The sequence below is a fragment of the Urocampus carinirostris genome, chromosome 7, assembly GCF_059441175.1.
Source record: "Urocampus carinirostris isolate Australia breed hairy pipefish chromosome 7, RoL_Ucar_1.0, whole genome shotgun sequence".
In the NCBI taxonomy this organism is placed as follows: Eukaryota; Metazoa; Chordata; class Actinopteri; order Syngnathiformes; family Syngnathidae; genus Urocampus; species Urocampus carinirostris.
Window position 1 is genome coordinate 37823915 of NC_142355.1, and position 27770 is coordinate 37851684.

A 27770-nucleotide genomic window follows, 5' to 3' on the forward strand; every position below is an offset into this window, starting at 1 on the left:
CTTATGCAATGATGCGGCTAATTTTTGCATTTATTCTAAAGCCTGCCAGGAGTGCCCTAGTAGTAAAGGTAAGAGTGAGACAAATGAGACATCTGTCGAGGAAGACGCAAGTATCATGTAGTTTTGCACTTTGTGTATAAATAACACTAGCGTAAACCAGCCCTCATCATAGAAAAAGGGGCAATCGAAGGGGAGTGCTAAGTCAAGTCAGGTCAAGTCATGTTTATTTGTATGGCCTTAATAACAAAGAGTCTGAAAGGGCTGCAAAGATCAAAGACTATTGCAAACTACAGACTATTATGACACCATCCCCTCATCTAAAACTTACACGATGGCAAAAAATTATCAACATAAAATATAGGTTATTCATATGCTAAAGAGTAAAAGTGTGTTTTAAGCTTAGATTTCAACATTTCCACTGAGGTTTCAGATCGAATCTCAGGGAGAAGAGCATTCCTCAGCACCGGGGCCCGGATGGAGAACGCTCTCGAACCTACGGATCTCTTCTTGGCTCTTGGAATCATTAGTAGACGAGCGTTTTCAGAGCAAAGGCCCTGGACCGGAACATGGGGGGAAATTAAATCTCAAAGATATGAGGGTACCATAAGTACCATATTGGGAATCTTTTTACGAGTCGGTTTGTTTGGGAACGTAAATAATGTGGCGAAACTAATGGATTACAAGAATCAACGTCCAACGAAGAAGAAATGTTTCAGGCGGATTTCTGTTTGACTGTCGCATTATCGTGTGTTTTGGGATAAATATTTTACACGGTTGAATTCTCCTTGATGTAACAAAGCCATTTTCGTGGACTTTCAAAGAAGTTGAAGATGGCCGGGGGATGTAATGGTGAGTTACGCTTTTCAGTCATCATATCTTGAATGCCAAGTGTTTTAGCTTTCTAATCATATGTGGCATGATGTATCTCAGTGACTGGTGACATCGTACAGACACATATTTGTCCGGCGGCCCATTGGTTAGGGGGTTGAAGTACCGTATATTATAAAAACTCCTTCTGTGCACCGTTTTTCTTCATAAATATCTCAGTGTTTCAATGTGGGCACACGCGGCCTATAGTCAAGCGCGGCTTTTCATATTCATCTCATCTCATTATCTGCACCGCTTATCCTCAGTAGGTTCGCGGGGGTGCTGGAGCCCATCCCAGCAATCATCGGGCAGTGGGCAGGGGACACCCTGAAGTGGTTGCCAGCCAATCGCAGGGCACACAGGGACAGACAACTCGCTCGCTCATTCACACCTAGGGACCATTTGGAGCGGCCAATCCACCTGAAATGCATGCTTTTTCCTTTAAGAATGTACTGGGTGCGGCTTATAATCAAGTGCCCTCTGAATTTCAAGGTACCCTCTGTGCTTCAAACCACTCAAAGATCTCCTTCTCCATTTCTGGGTACTGTTCATACATTTGTCCTTATGTGCACTTTTCATTGAAACTTTCAGGTTGCTTGTTTCTTCAGCCCCCTTTATCACCTTTAGTTTGAAGTCATCAGTCCACCACAGCTTTTTTTTCTCCCGACATAGTGTATTACAAAGATAATTTGAAAAAATAAAACAATACATTTTGAGAAGTTGATTTTTTTGGGCGGGAATTGTATCACAGCTTGTCACTAGGATGGAATGGTGGGTTTTCAAGTCCGACCAATCGTGAACCACTGGCATCAAGCAGCCATCTCAAATTTGTTGAAAGTACAGATTGTGCAGTTTAAAGCAGAGATAGTGGAGTATATTCACAAGTTTTTCAAAAAACAAAATGAACATAAAAAACAAAATGACTTCAAGTACTGTGTATACTTGCATATAAGCCTCTATCGCATATTCTGTGGGTGACCACTGAGACTGCTTTAAATTAAGCACATCCATTCTTCCATTATCTGCACCGCTTATCCTCAGTATGGTTGCGGGGGTGCTGGAGCCCATCCCAGCTATCTTTGGGGAGTGGGCAGGGGACACCCCGGAGTGGTTGCCAGCCAGTCGCAGGGCACACAGAGACAGACAACTCACTCGCTCATTCACACCTAGGGACCATTTGAATGGGCCAATTAACATGACATGCATGTTTTTGGAATGTGGGAGGAAACCCACGCAGGCACGGGGAGAAGATGCAAACTCTGCACAGGAAGGCTGGTAGCTGGGTTTGATCCGATGACCTTAGAACTCACTCAGCCTCTGAAGCACACACAAACAGAATTAAAATAAAAGTAAAATAAAACATTAAACAATCGTGTAGCTAAACAACGAGAATTACTCAATTGTGTAAATAATAAAAATCAATATTCAGGTAAAAATATAGGTAGAAATATAATATCTTTAAACCATTTACTGTAACTTCAAGCAGTGCTTCAATGGCAGACACTTGTACAATATTTTTGTATTTAGCATAATTTCCTTGTTAGACTTGATCGTTGTTGTCACTGTTTTCCATTGTTCCTTCCCCTTCCCCTAACCGTCTTGGGAACCAATAATATGGGCAGAAAAAGACACATAAACAAATATAAATAAAAAGGGATGTGGTCCCTCTTAAGTACATTGCACCGACTGACTGAAAAAGAAGAAAAGATTAAGCAGGGCATTACTACTATCTACTCTATAATTGACTCTCTGTTTTTTCTTCTTCTCATAATTATTTTGGCAGGGCAAAGGCCACGACCCACTGAAAACGGGTCTAAAACCCACTTTTGGGTCTCGAACCTCCAGTTGAAAAACACTTCCCGAGAGGTTGACATCCTTTGCAGACACAGAACTAAACTGTGTCAAAATGGATGTTGTGAGAAACCGTGTCAACTGAAATCAAATCAAGAGGGTTTTTCCTAGCATCCATTTTTTATCACCCTTTTCCTTTTTTGTATTTTACGCAATGCTGTACGACCCCTAAAATTTTACAGGCGGAGGTCAACTGCACCTCATTCATTTTTCATTCCCTGCTCTCCTCCCCAGTGTTTGTAAATGTTTGCAGGTGAACACAGATAGCTCCCACTGTATGTGGATGACTATTAGATGAATCAAGCGCACCACCCTGGCCAAACCACTAACCACAGACAGCTTGCAGATTTTAGCTAACTGGCCTATTTTGTATATGCCCGAAGGGCCGAGAGTTTATGCACATCTGTTCTTCCTGAAGAGACTTGCAGTGTTTTGGTACAGTGCCTTGCAAAAGTATTTGAATTCATTTTGGAACCTTATCTATTCAGGTTTTTACTGCTCTCAATGCTAAGACATATTGTATACCAACTGGATAACAATAAAAAAAAATCATCCACCGTAAACTAGTTCTGCCACAACAATTAAAAAAAGTCTGTACAAATTGAAGGTAAAAAGTGTTGGCATCTAATTTCTTTATCGGTTCCTTGTGTTGCGGGATTTATGAGCCACTAAGCACTTTAAGTCAATGTAAATAAGTGCATTGAAATCCATTGGGAAGTTGAGGGTTGTAGTACCACTCTAGTACGGAAGAGGGCGCCTCAAGACCGTTTTTATGAAAAAAAGAATCTTAAATTTTTTAAAAATCTTTTCGTATTGAACATTACACCTTAACAGACAAAACATTAAACAGTCAAACTCTACACAGTTAACAATTTTCAAGGGAAGAGAAAGCACTGTAGATATACAGATAAAAAAAGTGAATAGGTTAAATTAATAAACAAATAAAATAAAAATAAAAATAACAATGATGATATATTTAACACAAGACAATGGACAGATTCTTAAGCGTATTATATATCGTCTGGGAAAGTAGTGTATCATATCTAAGATCATGTATCATAGCCTCAGTGCTCCTATGCTTTTGAAATGAAATGATCTGCATTTATATAGCGCTTTTCAAGTCAATGACTTCCCAAAGCACTTTACAATGTGCTCCACATTTCCCAATAGCGGCCTTGTATTGCAGTCATGTAAGACGCTAACCTGCTTATTGGGGGTATTAGGGGTTCAGTGTCTTACCCAAGGACACTTCGACATGTAACATGGGATTCGAACTGGGATCCCTTGATCCCAAGACGAGCGCTCTACCTCCTGAGCTACTGCCGCCCCTACTGCACACTTTTTCAATGAGCGTGCGTGTCCCTGGGTGTGTGTGTGTGTGTGTGTGTGTATGTGTGTGTGTGTGTGTGTGTGTGTGAGAGCGCGTGCATGCGTGTATTTGTGCTCTTCAGTATATCTCATCATAATACTCTGGCCATTCCTGTGCATCTTTGACTCCGAGCTGATTCAAGCAGATGTAGCAGTGTGATACCTGACTTCATCATCTTCAACTCAGCATTCTGAGACTGAAAGCGCAAAATAATTTTAGGCAGGCTGAAATAGCGACTATGACAATCATGTGGTCTTGCCAGCTCATTTTCCTTCACCAGATGTGCTTTTAAAGGGGGATACCACATGTGCGGTCCCTTCTCAAGGTTTCATCATTTTCCTCATGTTGAGGTTTTTGAGTTTTTCCTTGCCCTCATGTTGGTTCCAGATCAGGGGATGGTGTAATTATAGTCTGAAAAAACAGTCTGTGTAATAACCTATGAAGCCCTTTGAGACTCTTTGTGTTTAAGGGCTATACAAATAAAAATGACTTGACTTGACTTGACTTAACAAGACCAGTGCCTATCTTTCAAAGAAAACTAAAAGAGTTATGGGAATTAAATTAGCATGGGCAGATTGTCTGCCACAAACACCAGTATCATCTGCGTAGGATGATTATTCTCCCGAACCATGGTACTTGTACGTGCTGGTGGTGTGGTAGAGCTCATCAGAACCCATCCCCCTACCCAACCAACTCCCTGAGGCCCTGGTAGCACACAAGCACGCCAATGTCTCCCCCTCTGCAGCAGCAGCACCCACTGGAGAACTGGCCCCAGGCCCCGGAGCTACGCCACAGGGACGACCAGCCACGCCCCAGCCCAACTACTTGCACCTGACTCACCGGCCCACCACTGACTCTTAGCCCCATCACACCCTACCCACGTACACCCCCACCCCAATATCCACCTGCAAGTACCACTTTGCACTATAAGAAAATTAGACTGGTGTTTTTCAGAGATTCCGAGTTGCTCGATTTTTAGAATTGCTCAGTATAAAAAGTTAAAAGTAAAATGAGTTAAAAGTTCACCGTAGACTGAAAAAGTAAATGTTATTAATTGATTACTTGAAAATTATTCATCCATTTGTACATAATGTTACATTGTTTTGGCAATATACAAATTACCTGTAAAGGGACTCACAAAACCTGTCTCTCTCTCCTTCTTTTATCTCTTTTTTCCTTCTCTTTTTCTTTTTGCTTTTCCTTTAGATTTTTACTTTTGAGTTTTTTTTTTGTTCTTTTTCTCCTCTTTTCTTTTCTTTCTTCTGTGTTTTTTTTCTCTCCCATTTTTGTCTTTTCCCACTTTTTTGCTTCATTGTGCAATTAATTTTTAAATCAAGTAGCTAGAAACTGTAACTAATTACAGCGGTAACTCTTTATACCAGCACCACTAAACATGAGGATGTCGGTATACAAGTTTTTTTAATAACAAAAATATACCTCCGGTTCATGACCGAGCCTAAAGGCTACCACCACGGACTACTTGAGACAGCTCACTGCTTGCGACTGCTCACTGCCAACATCAGCTTTTCCAGTTTGCGCATGCAAACTACTACAGGTAAAAAAAAATTGTGCGTTAAATCTTTGCATGTTTTAAAGTTACAGATAATTTTATTTTAAGTGTAGAGTACGTACAGTTGATCCCATTATTAAGGCACAAAAAAAAAATCTAAACCTATCTGGCTCTCTGTATGTTAAAAAGGATTTTCCCACTGAACCTAATGGCGAGTTGGGCGACCTTTGGCAGCAATAACTGAAATCAAACATTTTGGAAAATTGGTGAGAAGTCTTTCACAAGGTTGTGGAGCAATTTTGGCCCACTCTTTTTTGCAAATTTGTTTTCAGATCTGCCATATTGGAAGGTTTCCTAGCACGTTTAATGTCACAACACACAGCTCAGTTGGATTTAAATCTGGTCTTTGACTTGGCCACTCCATAACTTTCTTTCTTTTTTTTTTTTTTTTTTTTTTAATGAGCCATTTGGAGGTTGACTTGCTGGTGTGTTTTGCATTGTTGTCATGCTGCGGGATCCAAGAGGGATCAAGTTATAGGTCATGAACTGATGGCCGGACGTTTGCTTTCATGATCTTCTGGTAAAGACCAGAATTAACTATTCCATCAACCACAGCAAGTTGTCCTGGTCCTGAGGCAGCAGATTAGCCCCAGACTATCACACTGCCACCACCATGCTTTACTGTTGGATTCATGTTCTTTTTGTCAAATGCTGTGCCGTTTTTACTTAAGATGTAACGGGCTGCGCACCTTGCAAATAGTTAAATCTTTGACTCATCAGTCCACAGAAAGTTTCTCCAACTAGACATCGGGAGTCTGTCGAACGGGCATTCTGTTATTACATGTTGATGATGTCTGTGTATTGCCTGTTGATGCCTACGGTCATCCTGGAAGGGGGGTTTCCTAATGTGCGGCCACTTTCTGTCAGGAACCAGGAACGGAGAGGGGAACCCAATTGCGTTAGTTTCTTAGTTTTATTGAAAAGAGACGTAAGCTGGCACCCACGATCCCGTGATCGTTGATTGTGGGGAGCAGGTTGCTCGTGACGCGGAAGTGGCACTTCTCTGGCGAGCGATAGCAGTGTTGAAGAGGGAAAAGCAGGTCGGGTTACCGGGGCGCAGGAGCAGAGACGTGATCAAACGGAAACAGGTCAAAGCCGGGAAACGTACGGGAGTCAAAAATAGGGAGTCAGGTTCGGAAGGCTTGCCTTAGCGGGAGCTGAAGGTTTGCAATGATCGGACGCCGGTAACAGCGAGTCGGGGGGTTTAAAAAGTGACAAGGAGCCAATCAGCGACCAGGGCTGTTGGCGCCACCGGGGCAGCCGCACGTGCCCCGAATCAGTAATCATGACACTTTCCAAGGTTTCTTCATTCCTTCATGTTGAGGTTTTTAAGTTTTCCTTGCCCTCATGTAAGTTTTAGATCAGGTAATACTAGATTTTAGTCGGTACTGCCTTTGATACTTCTTGTGATTAAGGGCTGTATCAAAAAACACGATTTGACCTAACTTCTGTATCCTACTTCACTTTGTCTAACAGATTAAATTTAAGTGATTTCTTGACTCAACACGGGTTAGCAATAATTTTGGGTGTGTCCTGTGGAATTGAACACAAAAGTGTGGTTTGTCATTTATTTTTCTGAACAAGGGGTTTGGGGGCAAGTCTTTCTCACATAGCGGCAGATAGGTCCACATTTTTTCGGTGTAGCTATAAATGGAATCAACAGTTCATAACTGCATTTTGTATTTCCTTGGATTGTCCCGGTGTGATGTAGTAATAGGTTTAATCTGAAACTTTGTGAGTGCCAAATATGCATAAAACACAGAATATAGGAAGGGGGCAAATACTTTTCACAGCACTGTACATGCCATACATGTTCACCGAACTCTAAATTCATCATTCAGACACGCTTTTCATTGATTTGGTTGCAGACAGGATGAATCGAGGCGTGTCCGTGGGGAAGTTGAGATGACGGGAAGTACAGACGAGGTGATTAAAAACTCAGGCTACAGATGTTCTTGCAGCACTTCAAAGTGGTATTCCTGCCAGCACCGTCGCCAGGCTTGATGCATTATTGAGAAGAAGCCCACCTGCTCGAACCTGGCAATGAAATCACATGCCCGCTCCACCTAGTATCAAGCAGTCACCTATATGGACTTTCGGGTCTCGCCTCCTGGAACAGACTGGCTCATGGTGTGATGAAGGGCAGCAGTGGAAATGACACGCCCTCTCATCATGGACCCCGAAGGGTCTCGGCTCTACTAGGGCATGTGCTTGTGAACTTGATTAATGAATGGCCTCAGAACGGGAAATGTTCACAAAACAAATTGCAATTGCATTTCTTCACACCTTCTTAAACTCTATCAATTTTTCTTATAATGCAGTGGTCGGAACCTTTTTGACTTAAATAGCAGCAAAAGCAAAATTATTTTTATTTCAGAGCCACGCCATACATTTTCAGACAAAATTCAACAAAACCGACAAACTCGCTCTCCAGACTAGCGCTAATTCTTCAGTTCATTTAATTTCACTGTGTAACTTTTGATTATCAAATAAAATCTACAAAATAGTAATAATGCCAGGCCCATGTCCCATATGAACTGTCACGAGACCGGACCAGATCGGAGGCAGGAAGGGTGAACTCATTCGCGTTAACGATCAGTTACTTTTATTAAGGAAATAAAAGTCGTCCAACACTCAGGGACAAAAACAAAAACAGGCTTACAGGCAAACAGGAACTCAGACTAGAAAATACTCACAAAACAGGCTTTTACTCAAAATGGGCAAGTACAGGTTTCCTCAAGTCAAACAGAACAAAATAATGCAAAGCAATGCAATGAACCCGCAACCGGCAATCCCCAAAACCCGCCCTTAAGAAGCACACACGCAAATTAGAAAATCTGTTACAGCCGGTGCCAAGGCACCATGCTGGACATGACATGAACAAATATTCCACTTAAAATTTGTCTCACTCCAGAAGATACTTAAGATCATTGAGGTCTAAATTTTAAGTTTTGTACACCATAAAATGGCGATATTCAAGCACCTTTTAAATACTTTCAAAGCCAATTTTCCAATTTCCCCAGTACCATTAAAGAAGAAATCTTGTGTGGATCATGTATTTTGAAGAGCCACAAATATATTTGTGATTTACACATGCCATTATAATCTTGCGTGTGGATTTATCCAGACATATATTTTTTAAATATTGATTAAATCTTAAAATACATTTGTTTTCAAACAAATCTCAAATGGGTGTCAGTTAAAAATGACTGTACTATGTAGCTTACATTTTTAGTTGCAGGAAGTTCTTCGCATTACAGTTTACCACTCCCCTTATTTTTTGCATGGTTCATATAAAATGTCCATAATTGATATGTAATCCTTGCACTAATACATATCTCATAGTGCTCTGATTAGCTGTAACATGCATCTATCATAGGGGGCGATGATGTTTCACGGGAAAATGCCATACAAACTAATAGCGGCTGGCGTTACTTACGAGGGAAGAAAAAATGCAATGGCAAAAAAAGCCGCAAGAGAGCAGTGTCGACTTAATTTGTAAGTAACCTTGTTGTGAAACATAGCAACAATTTTAAGCAATTACAAGCACTTCACACAAAATGCAAGAATCTATCAAATCCCTGAAAACACAACATTAAATTTCAAGCATTTTTAAGGATTTCAAGCACCCGCACCAACTCTGTATACTGTTAGAAAAGCCTTACTTTCACTACGAACTCAGCGTTTGGAATGCAGTGAATTGTATTTTGGGAAAAAAATTAGAATATGCTTATTCTCTCTGGAACGTCCTCTTCATTTGGAGGGATCCGCCTTTGTGTTAATGATGCAATTCATTCTACTTGCTATTTCAGACACTCCTTTAACTTTGTCCTCTGGGGAAGAAGATTTGGAGGTCAAATTGAAAATTTGTGTATAGAAGAGCTGTGTCCTGACATCTGTGCCCTCGCTGGGTGCGAGGAACAGACAAGAGGCCATAGCCACAGCCACAGGTCTCAGACCAGTGGGGTGTGAAATGAATTGCAAGGCCAACACACGCTCCCCTGCTGCACTCGCACAATCGCTTGTGAGTTTGTGGTGAGTGAGTGTGTTATATGTGTGTGTTTGTTGAGGTGATTCAAAAAAGTAGAGCACAGGGAACGGACAATGACACACAAGAAACTCCTTGCAGACACTATAAATATTTATAAACACTTTTTGACCGTTGCAATCTTCAATTGTAAGGTCACATTTCTTTCCCCACGTTACTTTATCCAAACCAAACTCAAAAGTGAAAATACGTTCAAATCTCTCAAAGAATGTTCCGCATGACGTGTTAAGAACAAGAAGAATTTTCTACAACACGATTAAAAATAAGAGTTATTTAAAAGTTGAATAGAGAACATTCCTGAATGTCTAGCACAAAGGGAATGAAGAAACAAAGACTTAGTAACAGTTAAACATATCGGTTAACCTCCCCTTATTGATAATTGCCATTCCCATTATAAACCTTACAAACACAACATGGCACCTATCTATTCACAGCAAAACAGACCGTGTAATAAAAAGAAGATAATTAGTTTAAGGGCAGCAAGGCGGCACAGTGGTTAGCGCGTGCAGCACAGTTCTGAGGACGAGAGATCAACCCCCCTGTGAGAAGTTTGCATGTTCTCCCTGTGCTTGCGTGGGTTTCCTCCGGGCACTCCGGTTTCCTCCCATATTCCAAAAACATGCTTGTCAGGTTAATTGGCCGGTCCAAATTGTCCCTAGGTGTGAATAAGCTATCGGATTGTCTGTTCCTGTGTGCCCTGCGACTGGCTGGCAACCAGTTCAGGGTGACCCCCGCCCACTGCCCGAAGATAGCTGGGATGGGCTCCAGCCACCCCCGCAACCCAACTGAGGATAAGCGGTGCAGATAATGGATGGATGGATGTATAATTTGTTTAAATAGTTTATTGTATTTAACCAAAAAAACAGCAAAAGCATCTTTTTTTGTTTTCTCCATACTTGCAGTAAATTTAGTGTCGCCTGTTTTACGAAGCAGATCAAAATTATCCAGTGTTCTGAAATTTTCTTCCTACCCCTCGAGATGTCCTTCACAGCGCACGCACAAGGCTAAAAGCTATTTGTGCCTTTGAAAGCGGCGAGTACTTACTATTTTTGTTTTTATTTCGTGTTATTTGACTCTTTAACCTTCAACCTTGATCCAGAAATCTTATGTAATTATAGACCTGTGTTAAACCTACCTTTCCTTTCTAAAGTACTTGAAAAAGTAGTGGCCCAGCAGCTGAATGATTTCATATCCGAGAATAACCTTTTTGAATCTATGCAATCAGGATTCAGGGCTAACCACTCTACTGAGACAGCTCTGATCAAGGTAACAAATGATATCCTACTGGCAATGGATTCTGGCGCTTCATCACTTTTGCTGCTGCTGGATCTTAGTGCTGCTTTTGACACAGTGCACAACAATTTCCTACTAGAACGGTTGGAAAAATGGATTGGTCTCTCAGGAACCGTCTTCTCGTGGTTCAGATCCTACCTCTCAGATAGGACGCACTGTGTTAAATATGGCGAAATGACATCTGAGCCCTTTAATGTTACCTGTGGTGTTCCACAGGGTTCAGTGCTTGGCCCCCTTCTTTTCAGCATTTACATGCTTCCATTAGGTGATATTATTCGCAAGTACTATATCAGCTTCCACTGCTATGCAGACGACACTCAACTATATCTTCCGTTGGAGGAAATTTGGAGGCCTGCCTCATTGAGATAAAAGAGTGGATGTAACTCAATTTCTTGCGTCTTAACTCTGACTGAAATGTTAGTTATTGGTCCATCTAAATGCCGTGACTTATTCTCAAAAACTGCTGGGAACATTTATAAATGTCACATCACACAGAGTGACTCAGTTAAAAATTTACCGTAGGTGTCATATTTGACCCTGATCTATCCTTTGAAACGCATGTAAAGAAAATTACTAGAACCGCTTTCTTCCATCTTTGTAACATTGCTAAAATCCGTTCAATACTGTCTCAGTCTGATGCGGAAATTATAATTACGCGTTTGTTACGTCCCGTCTCGATTACTGTAATGCACTACTCTCTGGTCTCCCGAAGTCTAGAATCTAGTCTCTTCAGCTGGTACAAAATGCCGCAGCGAGGCTTTTGACTAGGACAAAAAATTCCGATCACAACACCGATTTTGGCTAACCTGCATTGGCTCCCAGTTAGCCTTAGATGTGATTTCAAGGTTCTCTTAGTATTTTACAAAATCATACATGGACTTGCTCCCTCTTATCTTTCAGATCTGATTTCCCCCTATGTCCCGGCCCGAAGCCTACGATCTGAGAGTGCCGGTCTTCTGGTGATCCCAAGAGCAAAGTGTTCTGCTGGTTCGAGAGCGTTCTCCATCCGGGCACCGGTGCTGTGGAATGCTCTTCTCCCTGAGATCCGATCTGCAACCTCAGTGGAAATGTTTAAATCTAAGCTTAAAACTCACTTCTACTCCATAGCATATGAATAACCTACTCTTCTCGTCGGCTGAAAAATAGTCTGTGTAATATAGTGTAATGATCTGAGAAGCCCTTTGAGACTCTTCGTGATTTAGGGCTATACAAATAAAAATGACTTGACTTGACTTTAACAATGTTAGGCAGAGCTTTGCGAGGGACGTGGCTTATACAGTACAGGAACAAAAAAAAAAAACACTACTGAAAACCAATGGAGCAAACGTGAGCACAGACTTTACAGAAAAAGTGTGCTGAATATTGGTGTTTTATTTGTGAAATTATTTTTGTGATACAACATGCCTGGAAATAAAACTTTTTGGGCAGGACCTATGAATTGAGTAGTAAACTTGAGGAATCTGCAGATAGATATGGATGTAAAGTGTCTCAAATAAGTGTTCGTTTGCAAGCTCGCAAGATAGATAGATAGATAGATAGATAGATAGATACTTTATTCATCCCCGAAGGGAAATTCACTAGATTGCACAAGCCAAGAAATAAGAAGGATTCCGTGCTTCTCTGGGTTGCTGTACACATTCTCTATTTCTTTTATTAGGAGGCTATTTTAAAGCAGTTCGAGGGGGGCAGGCCATAATGCGAGCACATACGGAAATTTGTAACTAGATAGTTTCTTTCAGAGTACTGTGCTACTTTTTGGTGTCAGTTATCTGGGGATAACATTATTACTTTTTAAATGGAATAACTATTAACTGGGCAGCACGGCGACGCAGTGGTTAGCGCGTGTGCGGCACAGTTCTGATCTCATGAGATTGAATCGTCCTGTGTGGAGTTTGCATGTTCTCCCCATACTTCCTCCAGGCACTCCAGTTTCCTCCTACATTCCAAATACAGTGGAACCTCGGTTCTCGACCATCAGTTCCAGAACCCTTTTCGAAAACCGATTTGTTCGATCACTGAAATCATTGTTCCCGTTTTAATCCATTCCAACACTCTGAAATTTTACCTTGAAAGTTTAACGTAAACATAAAGCTAACCCAGGCTAATCGTACGTTCGCGTTATCTTCCGTACGAGATTACGCTAACATGAACGTGTAAAAAAAAAAAAAAAGGATAAAGAAAAGAATTATGAATAGGATTTCTTACCTTTGTGGTGGTCAGCAGAAGGCGCAGGTGAACAGTGGGGTATTCCCTAGCAAGATCAGACCCTCGCACACCTCCTTCATATTTTGCCATTATTTCCTTCTTAAATGCAATAGTTGTACGCACTACTTTTTTCACCTGTAGCAACTTTGCTGCTTGCACTGACTTTCTTCAGAGGCATAAATAGGGGCTAAAACACTTTGTACACCTATATTAAAAGTGAAAGCAAAACGAAGCACGTCCAGTTGGTCACGAAAAGAGTGATCTACACCCGTACGCCGCTCAGCATCGCACCCTAGCGTGCGCACTCACGCATTACCGGCGTTCGAACTCCAATTTTTTGACCGAACAGCGAAGCAAGAATTTCTCTAAATTTTTGGTCGGACTTCGATTTGTTCGAACTGAGAGGCATTCGAAAACCAAGGTTCCACTGTACATGCATGTCAGGTTAATTGGCCGGTCCAAAATTGTCTCTAGATGTGAATAAGCGAGTGCGTTGTCTTCCTCTGTGTGCCCTGCGACTGACTAGCAACCAGTTCAGGTCGTCCCCTGCCCGAAAATAACGGGGATGGCCTCCAGCACACACGCGACCCTACTGAGGATAAGCGGTGCAGATAATGGATGGATAAATCAATGAACTATTAACTGTTACTAATTACTTTTGTCACAGACCAGAAGAGGGAGAGCAGTGCTTGCTTCCACGATCCAATGGTTGACGGACAAGGGGAGCAGGAGATGCGGAAGTGGCACTTCCGTGTCTAGGGAGGAGGGTCAAAGACAGGCAGGAATTACAAGTCGTTAGCCGGGACAGGAGAGCAAGGGAGGTGTCAAGATCGGAAACGAGGTCGGCATCAGGAGGCAGGCAGATAGCGGGGCAAACAGATCGGATAACTGGCAGGCAGAACCGAGCAGAGTCAGGTCCGGAAACAGGTTGGCTACGAGGATCAGGCAGAGAAAAACAGGGCAGGAGTCTGGTGTAAGAGCTTGCCGAGCTGGGAGCAACGGTTCGCATAAGGAGCTGGCCGGGATCTCTTGAAAGCCAGGGATTTAAAAGGAGTTCATCAGCCAATCAGCTCTCAGGGCTGTTGGCGCCAATTGAGCAGTCACAGGGGCTCTGAATCGGCAATTATGACAACTTTTTTTCAGTAATGCGCCCAACACTGATATTTTGAGCGGTTTATTCACGCACAAGTCTAAGTCATGCTTCAAAAAAAGCGGCCGGAGACTAAAATATGAGTCTTGAGCCAAAATGTTTTCTTGTCATTTTAACTTGAAAAGCAGTCGTCTTTTCAATAATAGCGGTAGGCGTTTTTAAGGGTCAAAGTCTTGACAGGTATAAAATACTAGACAAAATAAAGGACATGAATGAGAAAATACAACAAAATGAAAGACAAAACAAATACCAAAATGAAAATATGAGAAAATGCAATAATATATAAATGCAGTGCACTTATATCATATATTTAGGTATGGCATAGCAGTGAAATCAAAGATCAGACTCATGCAAGCGCTGGTTACTTCCATCTTCCTCTACGCTTGCGAGACATAGACTCTCACAGCAAAACTGGAAAAGAAATTCCAGGCATTGGAGATAGGATGCTACAGGAAACTTCTAGGCATCAGCTACTTAGCCCATGTGACAAACGAAAATGTGCGCAACACCATCAGAGCGCATATTGGACCCTACGAAAATCTGTTGTCAACTGTGCGCGGACGGAAACTTCAGTGGTATGGTCACGTCACAAGATCATTAAGACTGGCCAAGATAATTCTCTAGGGCACAGTCCAAGGGAGCAGGACGAGAGGAAGACCGAAAAAGAACTGGGCCGACAACATTAAGGAATAGACTGGTGCCAACTTTCCCATGACCCAAGAACAGGGCAGGGACCGTCAACAGTGGGGAAGGCTGTCCTCATTGTTGCCCCAACGACCCATGTGGTTAAGGGATCTGTGAACCGTGATTTAATTATTACCAAGCTTGGGGAGTAACAGAATACATGTAATTGTGTTGCATAATTAGGGTACTAAAAAATGTAATTGTATTCCATTACATTTGCAAAAAGAAAAAAAGACGTAATCAAATTACAAATATATTTTGTTAAAATCAGTATTACTTTGCAGGATTACAATTTTATTTTAAAGTATATTTGCATATGTATAGTGTGCCTTTCATAGTGTGTGAATTGTGTCTTTCATTTCATTTCATTGACTCGAGAGCGGCAAAGATGTGGTGCGCGTGTCGTAGTAATGTCTGTATTTACTGTGAAAGTTGTACAGATGGCTAACTTATCCACCACTGTATGTTTGTCACTCTGCGTTGTAGGTACAAGCACTTTCCTTTTTTTCTGTATTTTATTTTTCTTTCAATGAAGCGCTCACTTTGTGTAATTGGCATGAGCCTGCAGTTTTGTGAGGCTCCTTACGTGTGTGCGTATTGGCAAGCACAGTAGCACGCTAGCTATTCATTCAGGTACAGTTACTAAATGGGATTGTATTTTTTTGTGTTTTACCATTAATTGTTGTTCAATATCTACTATGCGATCACTATATAGTTATGTTGTAAGAATGTTTTACTCAGCCTAGTAAAATGTAATATTTTCAATAGCTTTTATTGTGATTAAGGGCTATACAAATAAAAATGACTTGACTTGACTTGACTTGACTTTGGCATCCCCACTTCAACCAAGTAAAACTTGAACTTGTTGGAAATTTAGAGAGTGAACAGGGTTTTTTAAATGGGTAGTGTGTAATACTTAATGCCTCCTAGTAGTACAAAAACTTTCCTTCAGTAAAAAAACAACAACATTAAATTGAATACTGGCCAAACATACATGTACTATCATACCAATGTTCGTTTTTATAAAAAAAATCATAAGTCAAGAAATGTGTAATTATTTTACTCAGTGGAATCCACACTTAGGTTGCTGCCATGTTTGTCTGGCCTTCCACCCACAACGCTGTGCTTTATGGCACTAGCCCTTGCTTGTGCCAAACAACACAGTCCCATATAGTGGTCAAATATTACACACTGGGGCTTTAATGTCCTTTTAATGTAAACTAAAACAGAGCATATTTGCCATGTGAAAGCAAGATGTTTTATTTTTGTTTGATAAACTACTACTTGGTTAAAATTTGGGCAGTTTTTTTGTAGGGCTACAAGCATTTACCTGACCATAGTTTCCTCTAGTTTGTTTCAAAGGTTGCATTGTTCATCTCATCTCATCTCATCAGCCGTACCGCTTATCCTCATTAGGGTCGCGGAGGGGCTGGAGCCCATCCCAGCCATCTCCGGGCAGTGGGCAGGGGACACCCTCAACTGGTTGCCAGCCAATCGCAGGGCACACAGGGACAGACAACTCATTCGCTCATTCACACCCAGGGACAATTCTGACCGGCCAATTCACCTGAAATGCATGTTTTTGGAACGTAGGAGGAAACCGGAGCACGGGGAGAACATACAAACTCCGCACAGGAAGTCTGGAGCTGGATTTAAACCCACGACAGGTTCCCATGACATGAACTGTGCCGCACAAGCGCTAACCACTGCGCCGCAGTGCTGCCCTTGCATTGTTCAACTTTCTTAAAATTTAGTCACTTCACTTATATTATGCTTATTTTATCAGCATATTTGATATCGGAGTAACCCAAAGGTGATTGAAAGTAATCAAATTACATTGCTGCAATCAGGTTCAGAGCTTTAGGGATGCTGAGCACCCAGTGTGTCTGACTGGTTATTCTATTTATTTTTCTCTATAAGTGATGTAAAATGTAAAATTCAATTATGATAATATTTTAAATAAAATATTTATCTAAACACTTTTTATTTCAAAAGGCTACCTTTATTGATTGAAAATTTGTTTTAAGGCAGTTTTATTATTTCAATGTTTGTTATAAGTCTGTTCATTTAGTAATTGAATGTTCCTTTTTTTAAAATTGAATTGTGGCACCTTTGGACCTCCATAATACTCTCACCATAAAACACTAGGGCCTCCAAAGACTCTGCCACTACGAGTTGAGTGAAAGGGGAGCAGGGAGGGTGGCAAGAGCTGAGCTAGGAATCAAATGGCATAAACCATTTCAAGGCAGTGGAGTATTTCTGATGCTGTGTTGTAAATGTTTCCGTTTTGGAAAAGATATATATATATATATATATACATCTCATCTCATCAGCTGCACCGCTTATCCTCAGTAGGGTCGCAGGGGTGCTGGAGCCCATCCCAGCAATCATCAGGCAGTGGGCAGGGGACACCCTGAACTGGATGCCAGCCAATCGCAGGGCACACAGGGACAGACAACTCGCTCGCTGATTCACACCTAGGGACAATTTGGACCGGCCAATCCTCCTGAAATGCATGTCTTTGGAATGTGGGAGGAAACTGGAGTGCCCGGAGGAAACCCACGCAAGCACGGGGAGAACATACAAACTCCGCACAGGAAGTCGGGTAGCTGGATTTGAAACCACACAGGAGGTTCCCAAGTGTGCCGCACACACGCTAACCACTGATCCGCTGTGCTGCCCTATATATATATATATATATATATATATATATATATATATATATATATATATATATATATATATATATATATATATATATATATATATATATATATGTATCCCCGCGACCCTACTGAGGATAAGCGGTGCAGCTAATGAGATGAGATGAGATACCCACTAGGAGGCACTGAATAAAACTCACTGACCCATTAACTGCAGCACTAGCTGATTATGGATTAATTTCTTACTGATTGATGTATTTATTTTCATATGAGTTCTTAATGTTTACTATTTTTAGATCGTATTTTGTGTAGGAAGATATTAAGAGTGGAGTATTTTTGTCTGAATTTTTTTAATTGAAAACCTAATTTGACCCAACCTCACCCAGACCCTCCGGTGGCCCCCAGATAAATCAAGTTCAAGACCCCTGCATCTTATTATTCTAGACCCAAAAAGTTTTGGGAGTCGTCCAGCGACATTGAGCCGATGCAGCTGCAAGATATGGCCTGGTCTGTGATTGGCTGAGAGCACCGCCAATCACCTCCTGACGCCTCCGCAGCACCTCCCACAGTCCCACCGAAGCAGCGCAGCTCCCTCCGACAATGCTTTGAAGGCACTTGACGCTCGCTCGTCTTCGCTGATTGGAGAGCGGAAGAGAGAGAAAAGCTCAACCGAATGAGCTTGTGAGGAAAGGAGGCAGAAAGCCACGAGGAGAAGAGCTGACGTCCGAGGACTCCCCCCCAAAGAAACACCTCAAAGCGGTTCCGAGGAGGGGAAGGAGAAGGAGGAGGTGGAGGAGAGTAGTGTTCTTCATCGCCCGCTCTTCGTCTTAGAAAGTAACTGCTCGGCAGCCACATTCGTCATGTCATCGTCCGCTAAAGACAACAGCGGAGCCCTGCATGCCAATTACGTGGGACCTTATCGTTTGGAGAAGACGCTAGGGAAAGGACAGACAGGTTAGTAGGAAGCTCCAACGGAGCACATCTCTCGAGTCTGGAGTTCGAACACCTTCTCGCGGCTCCCTATGCTTTCGCTGCTTTACAATGACCAGAGTCATTGTTCACGCACTGGGACGCGGGGTGCGGGGGTTGTTTAAATCAGCAGTCGGCATCCACCGGGCCGCGTATTGGTACTGAGTCTTGGGTCGTTTGTCACGGGGCGCACATGAAGAGCTGGGTTCGTACGGGTGCTTGAAATCGTTGAAAATGCTTTGATTTAACCGTTCGGCTTTCAAAGATTGAAAAGTGCTTGTTGCCATGTTTCTTAACAAGTTGGTTTCAAAAGGACGCCGACAGCCCTCTCTGGTACCTTCGCTTTTTGTTGCATTCCTTCGTCCCTGTGTTTAACAGCAGCTGGCATTAGTTTGTATGAGATTTTTCTATGAAGCGACATCGCCCCCTGCGGCCCGCAATAACTTAAACAGGGTACTATGAAATACGTATTAGTGCAAAGATTACGTGCGTTTATATGGGTGGGATTTGTCTCGAATAGTTACACACTTATCATTCAGATCCCAAAGTATGTTTGTGATTCACTCAAAATCTGTCTTGATAAGCACACGCAAGATTAAAAATTGCATTTGTAAATCGCAGATAAATTTGCGGCTCTGCAAAATGCATGATTAGAACCGGATTTCTTCTGTTAATGGTACTGGAGAAACTGGAAAATTAGCCATTACAAAGGTGTACTAACTCTGGGAAAAAAAAGTCCTTTGTTTTTGCTTATACCGAATCTATTTGTGTGACCCTTTCACTAGGCATTATTGGTAGACTAAAAGATAAGTGAATTAGGTATACTCTGACTAATTTACTAGAATTGTACTTCACAGTACACTTGTTTGAATTTGAACAAAATGTAGTATTTTGGACTTGTACCCCGTGTATCAGTATGTCACACACCGCTGCCTGTCAATGCTCAGATCCGGCTCGTCTCTGTAGAGTGGGATGACGCTTCACACCGTAAAAAAACCAGCCACCAGATGATGAAAGTGCTGTATCTGAGTCAGATCAGGTTTCTCTCTTTCTGATACTGGTAATTATGGACACGTGGACTATCTGTTTCATGTCGGGAAGCAAACCCATAACCAAAAAAGATGGTCTAAATAGGGATTGCCGCTGTCAGGTTGCGCTTGCCCAAGACACACGACAGGAAAAGGTGCCCCAAGGACCTTGGTGGTCAAAAGATCCTTGACTCGTGAACTCACGGTTAACCGCCCGGGTTGTCAGGGCACTCCTTCCTGTAGTGGGTGTGTCTTGGGGCGAAGAAGAGCCTGGTGGTGCCCATTTCTCTCCAGACCCTTTGTTTGTACACACATTTTTTTTTTTTAGCCAAATATAATAAAAATTTGGGTGCGCATTACACTGCGGTTTTATGGTGGTATTAGGCAATGATTGACGAGTTGATAAATATCGCTGACCTTGTTTTCTCAGCATTGGATGCAGCAAAACAGTACTGGTTCTCCAGTTATCTACTCAGATACAACTTATTCATCATCTGGTCGCTGTCGTTTTTCAATGTAAAGTGTAATTATGTTCTCCAAAGATGAGCAGGGCCTGTACCGTGAGCAAAAATAGTGTGATGAGATAAAATAGAATGTATTTTCCTATGTCATCTACATCTCCAGTTGTCCAGTCTTTGCACGATGGATTTGAGCTTACTATTGTTGTTATTACTAATATTATTGTAAGGCAGAGCCGAGAGAATTTGGTCAAATATTAAAGCGGTCCGTGATACAGATGAGATAGCCGACCACTGATTTAAGTGACGCTGCTTGACGATGTTTTGGAATGAGTTTCAGTCTGCGCACATCACATCAGGAAGGGGTCTTTTTGAAAAAACTTTTAGTGTGGGTTCTTATTTTATTTTGCGTGTGTGTGTGTCTGTTCAGGTAGGAGCATAGCAGCGTTAATCCGTATTTGCCCAATGCATTGATCTATTCTTAGTCCCAAGGGAGGCAAGGCAAGGCAAGGAAAGGAAAGCAGTCAGTCAGTCAGGGGGTCCTGCTCTAGGCTGTGACTGCATGACGTAGGTTTCCTCCAACATGGTGCCGTGGGGTCCACCCAGACAGGTGCTGGGAAAAAACATAAATCTGTCTTCATATCCCTTTGGGCATGGTTGTGGTCTTCCTGTGAAAAAGAACCGCAGATAGATCAGTATGGACTCAAATGACTCTGCATTTTGTGGTTGCTCAAGGCTAACCCACGACTGAAACAGGAGTTGAGTCCTTCGTTTTTGATGTTTTGGTAGGCATTTGGTGATCCACTGCTGTCGTGCTGATGCAGTGCTTGTGACCCTCTATAAAGACTGCTTCCTCTGCTGAGAGATTTTCCACCCATCTGCTGTGTACAACACAGCAAAGTGGCATCCCTTGCGCTACCTGGCCCAGCTGGTCGTGCTGTGCAGCCGTGTACCCGTGTAAATTGCATTTTCTCGGCCAGTGTTTTTTTCAATCGCTCCTCTGGTCTGTTCATTTTCTGATGGGGATATCCATTTCTCCCTTTGCTGCCTTGTTTTTCACCTTTCCCAAAACTTTTCAATTACCCCTGACAGATTTTATTGTCACTCCTTTGATAATTTGTCATTGGCAATTACAAACCATCCCTTAAAACTTCACCGCATTGCAATTTTTAAATATTTTTTGCAACTTTCATATTGGAATATAAGACATCGTAATGGATTGCCGGTTTGATTCAACAATAATGCATTTTTCATTTCATACTCTTGACTCAAAATATTAGCATAGGTTCAATTTAGAATTATTTGTATGGCCAATATACATACCCACAGTTGACAGTAACAACAACATCTTAATCCAAATGAGAAGGCAAAAGAAAAACTCAACATGTTAAAAATGAAAAACCTTGAGAAGGGCCTGCACTCTGGTAACCCTTCACCAGGAAAGCCAGGTTCCAATAGATGTTGAGTAGGTGCGATATAAGATCAATTTGTTTCAGATTTTTCTTGTTTTAGAATACTTCAAACCTTGTTTTTGCAGTAAAATCGGAAAAATAAATTCAATATTAATAAAATGGTCTAAAATGACAGATGGCATATTTCTAGTTCTGATTTTACTGAAAGCAATTCCTAAACTGAATCTCAAAAACAGAAAAACAAGATTTAAAATGAATGAAATTATCTTTTAATAGCACAAAACCTTTTTTATTTGAAACATAAATATTTAGCTCTTTATACTACATTTCCCGCTTAATTTTCAATCTGAAACTTTTGCATTGCTGTCAGATTAGCCATAGTAATATTTATGTTATTTATTCATTCACAATGGTGGTTTAACTAGAGGCAATACATCTTGAGAAAACGACAAAAAATGAATGAAACAGCAAATACAATAAATAGATAAAACTAAAAAATTAACTAGACCGATAAGACAATAAATTAACCAAAATCAAACAAATTTGGTCAACTCTTATCAGACTCATTTTTTTAACCCATTTAATGGGAAGGCAGAATGGACACTTGGCATATAAATGGAATAATATCATTTGTATGGCATACCATTTGTGTACCTTGAATAATTAAGAATTTGGCATAGAACTTGTAAAAAAAATAATCTATTTTACCACGTTTGTTGGTGATCTGCACAATCTACACTTGCGCATTAACAAATTACAGAGCTCATGTAAATAAATCAAAACGATTCACACCCACACCTAAAAACAACAGTGATGGTATGTTTTTGGCTTTTGGGATTTCACTGTTCATGGATCCCTTAACCACCTGTGTCATCGGGATACCACTTACAGTGGTGTTTCTTGGGCAAGTACAGACTGGGAAGACCCATCCCTCTCCAGTCGTTTTTTTGGGTAGGGGTTTGCTCACCCACATGAAACCAATAGTACTGGTTTCCATGAGGACCAGTAGCAGAATAAGCCTCGTGATCTGACACGATACGGCACCTTCATCATATGGTAGCCGTTGTTGTTGGTGTAAAGATTTAAAAGCTCATTGAAGCATATCTCTGCGGCCCCAGCACGTTGAAGACGTGTATTTTTGGTTGTCTTTAGAAAGGAATAATTGTCTGTAGAAAACAATTTATGCAACCAAAGTTCAAGTGGTGTACACAAGCACATAATGTTGTTGCTAGCTTGTGGATCATAAACTAATTATATGATACCTGCCACATCTGTGCGTTCCTTTAATAGAGATTAATCTTGCATGATGTTTTTCACAAAAGATTAATTATGAATGTCTTAGCAGAAGTACCTTTTTTCTCACTCCGCTCTACTCCCTTGTATAATCGGCTCTTGCTGAAAGACACTGTTCAGTTTACTCTCAAGAGATACTTTGTTGGTAGTATGCCACTGGTGCAATGGCCTGCTGGGTAAAGATATGACATCGCCCGGATCATCCATGCCTCATGGTGCATTCATGAATGGATTTTTCATCAGTTTACATTTATGCTTGTTTGTTAGACAAATTTAGCAATCACCAAGATATAAATTGCATCCTCAGTGTCTGTTGACATGTCATTCAGAAAATTAAAATTTTCACTCAACCCTTTTTTCAATATTCTATTTAATTGTGACGACTGTTATACTGCGACATGAAATTAAATTGACTTTTGTTGAAGTAAAAAATCTCACCCATGGTTTAGAAAAAAAACAATTACATAACCTGTCTCCATACAACTAATCCATGCCAGACCTATCTGGATTAATGACATGCATAACATCCCGTTTGACCGATGATCAAATACGTCATCCTGCAAACCGGCATGCCTCACGCACAAGCATGAGCAACAGTAGGCTTCTACCATTGGGCTAAATCTGCAGAAGTTAGGTGGTAGTATTAGAGAAGAGGAGTATGTGCCCTGGTTGTGCTGAGCAGTGGTGCTCTTCCCTGTTCATTAAGCGATTAGTCCTGACACAAACACATACACACACAGACACTAAAGTGGTTCTGGTTTGGCTTCCTGATTTAATCCCCAACGCAGCCAAGTCCCCACTCGCTCACACAATCACGTGGCCCAGTGGGCAGGCCTGTTCTAGCTTAGCGACATAGCCCTTGCGTGTTGGCAATCGCGGATTGATTTCACAGACGACATGTTTTTTTCTGCAAATGGATACATGGTCAGATTGTTCTATAGTGTAGGAACAACAGATAACATTTGCTTGGTGAATACAAGCCGTTTTGGTGTTTCTTTGCTTTCATTTACATTTTATTTGCTTGGCTTACATTGGTCACTTCCCAATATGTGCCCCTTACAAAAAAAAAAGGCTCCTGTGATAGCTATAGGCTGTATGGAAAAGATCGCTGTCTGTTTGGGCTGTAGCAACAGAGACAGTAGAGTCAATTTTAAAGAAATGACAGTTACTTTGTTTGAGAGTCGGGACTTAGTGAGACCTGTGTGTTTCTGCAAGAAAGTGGTTGCAGTCCAGCCTTATGTGGTGAAGTTTAATAAACATCCATTGCTATTCCCATTTGTGAACAGAGTGAAGAGGTTTTGATCTTTGTCCCTAAAATGTCTTTGGTGTAGTATCCTCTTTTTAAAAAATGTGTTTTATCTTTTAATATTATTTTTTAAATAAATATTACTGTTGTTCGGCTAAAAAATTGACAAACCGTTGATGACTCTGTTGTTGACAGGGACTTTTTTGGACTATTTTACAGGCTTAAGGCGTCGTTGCCGTCATGCACTTTCTGGACAAATTTTAACATACTACCTATTGTTTTCTTTCATTCATGTCCACTATTTTTTGTGTACTATTAGCCAATGTCAAGTCATATTTATTTCTATAGCCCTTTATCTCAAAAAGTCTCAAAGGACTGTACAGAGCACAAAAACAAAATATAGTTTTTAAGCTCCAAAGATAGCAAGTAAAAGAAAAAAACAATGAAACATTTAAATGCAAATTGTATGAAAAAGTACAAATATGTCCTTTAAAAGTAGGACAACAGGAGAGTTAAACGAGCACATGTTGTTTTTTTCATTTTTATAATATTCTGGAAACCAATTGTTTTTCGCGCATGAAAAGTGCGTGATAAAATCAATTTAATTTTTAATGTCAAAAGATTGGCATGTATGACAATGTTTTGTGATATGTTCTATGGGTCTAGTCTAGGATCACCAAATGTTTTAAAGCCGAGAGCTACTCACTTAAAAGTAATGATTTTGTTGTGGTTGCTATTGTGAAAACTGGGATGGAAACATTTTAAGTACAGGTATCTCATTTATTGGGATAATTTTTGTAATGTAAAAATGAGAACGAAATGACTTTTTTTCATTCTATTCAAGCGTGATTCTGATGATACATTTGTAAATCAATCGGTGGATTTTTAGAGAATTGATAAATCATACTAAATATTTTTAGTTAAAACAAAATAAGTATTATGAGTTCACATTTTGAAGACTTTTGAAATTGAATTTAGAATTAGAATTTACGTTTATTGTCATTCTTTGTAACAATGCACAAAGAACGAAATGTAGATACACCTGACCCGTACAGTTAAACTGCAGCGAGCCGATGCAGCCGCAGCCAGACAGGGCGCAGCCATTTTAGTCATTAGGTGACCAAACCCCCCCAATTCCAACCCTTAATGCTGAGCGCCAAGCAGGGAGGCAATGAGTACCAATGTTGTAAGTCTTAGGTATGACTCAGCCGAGGCTTGAACCAGCGACCTCCCAGTCTCAGAGCGGGCGCCCTACCATCTAGGCAACCGAGCTGGGTTTTTTTCGGACATTCTAATGCCAATTAAGGCCTTATTTTTAGAATTATTATTTCAATTCCTTAAGACTTTTAAGGTTCCGCGGGAACCCTGTATCAGCTCCTGATTAAAAGCCTAATACTGTAACAACCGGTACCAGCAGGGGACCCAAATGTGTAACGTTTTACACAATGCTTTATTAAGAGATCGGGGAAGTCGGGGCGAGAGGAAAAAGACTGCCTTCTGGTGCTCGCTGGCCAGTAGGAGCGGGAAGCCCTCGCAAACGAGATCGCAGATCTGAACAAGTTGGGCTGCAGGGACGTGAGAACGGTGCCTGTTCGGAGATCGGAACAAGTTCGAGCAGCGGGGACGGGAGACGGAGTGTGAACGGAGATCGGAACATGTCGGGTAGCTGGTACGAGCGGGAAGTCAGGGATCGATACAGGGAACGGAATTGGGCAAGATACGGGCAGCCGGGACAGGAGAACAGAGCTTGGATCGGGGATCAATACAGGAAACAGAATCAGGATACGAATAGCCGGGACAGGAGAACGGAGCTTGGATCGGGAATCTATACAAGTAGCCTGGACAGGAGAACGGAGCTTGGATCGGGGATCTATACAAGAAACGGGTCAGGATCAAAACGGGAGCCAAAGTCAAAATTGCTTGCCTTGCATGCGCTGAGGTTAGCAAACGGACTGACCAGGATTGAACGAGAATGCCGTGCTTAAATGGGAAGAGGACTACTTAGGGAACGAGTGGCAACTGGGGCTGAAAGGGTTAGTGCAGGTGTGGTCAGTTGACAAATCATGACAAATACTGTGTGAACCCTAGTTTATAGCTGGTTTGATGCTTCATAAAGAACCCGTGATAATTGGAATCCATAAAATACAAAACTTAGAATTAAATACTCCATCATAAATTGAAACAAAAACATTTTTTACTGATCCCATCATTCTTTGTTCTTCTCTTTGAAGTATTGTGTTTATCCTGGAGTGTCATGTCTTATCTCGCAGTAAACAATGTTCACTACATCGTTATAAATGACAAGATGATTATAATTTAAAAAATACTGTATAAACTTTTTTTTACATACAATTACTGTGCTGTCAAATATTTTAAATCATCAATGTGAACTGAAACCAGACTGTTTAGCTAATCTGAATGCAGAAGATAACGGACAGTACAAACCAGTAAAACAGCAAGACCGTAAAAAGTGTGTTCACTGGAGTGTAGCTTGTTTCCCTTTTGTTATTGAGTCTTACGGCATCAATTCTACCTGCGATGATGCCATGTACCTGGGTACCATTCCTTAACTCGATAGTAACAGTCTCGTGGGTGAATTTCATTAAAAACCTCACAATGCTAAATCTATGGCACCCTGGTAATCCTGGAAGCGGTATTACCACTTGTGAGGCCCCTACTCAAGGTTTTTCATTTTCTTCGTGCTGAGGTTTTGAGTTTTTCCTTGCCCGCATTTTGGTTTAAGATCAGGAGATGGTGTAATTGTAATCTGTTCAGTCCTTGGAAACATTTCGTGATTAAGGGCTGTACAAAAATGTGACTTGACTTGACCTGAGCTTGGTGTTATGTAGGCTCCTTTATTGTTCGATGGACATTTAGAGAGGGCAACCGACAGTTTCAAGGGGATTCTCATTGACTTATAGTCCTATCAAATGGCACCCTCCTAATATGTTTCTTGCCTGTGTCTCCTTTTCTGTACTCTGCATTTACTGTTAAAATATTTGTATTTGGCCTGCTCCCGTTAAGATTCATACAAGAACGTTTTGGCAGGAATGAGCAGATAGTTACCGTAAATTTCGGACTCGAGGCTGCAAATTTATTTCCAAGCTCTCAACCCTGTGGCTTATGCAATGATGCGGCTAATTAATGCATTTTTTTCTAACAGCCGCTAGAGGCGCCTGAGCAGTAAAGAAGAGGGTGAGACGCGTGAAATAAGTGTGTCGAAGGAGACGCAAGTTTAATGTAATTTCACGCTTTGTGCATACATAAAACTACCACGAACAAACCCTCATTATGGAAAATGTGTCAATGGAAAGGGAAGGGCTTTCTACCATATTTAGGGATCATTTTACAGGTCTGTTTATCTGTAAACGGAAATAACGTGATGAAACGAACGGATTACAAGAAGCAACGTCCAAGAAAGCAGAAATGTTTCAGGTGGATTCTTATTTGTTTATCAAACTTATTGTGTGTTTTGGAGTAAATTTTTTACACTGTTGGATTCTATGGATTGTCCTTGATGTAACAAAGCCAGTTTTGCTGACATTCAAAGAAGTAGAAGACGACTAGGGGACATAATGGTGAGTTGCGCCAGCATTATAATTTTCAGGTATCTTGTTTTAGACTGATTGTGATGTTTCTGTGATGGGTATATTTTGAAATGGTT

At 41.2% G+C, this 27770-nt stretch overlaps 1 protein-coding gene across 3 annotated transcripts in view; it reads left to right on the plus strand.

Moving 5' to 3' along the window:
* Positions 1 to 18300: 18300 nt before the first annotated feature.
* The window catches only part of brsk2a (BR serine/threonine kinase 2a), a 297291-nt gene continuing 287821 nt past the window's right edge, over positions 18301 to 27770 (plus strand). For all 3 annotated transcript variants that reach the window (XM_088340887.1, XM_088340889.1, XM_088340888.1), the window contains exon 1: positions 18301 to 18654. In XM_088340887.1, coding sequence (XP_088197013.1) covers positions 18561 to 18654 — 94 coding nt within the window. In that variant the 5' untranslated portion in view covers positions 18301 to 18560. The remainder of the gene's footprint in view (positions 18655 to 27770) is intronic.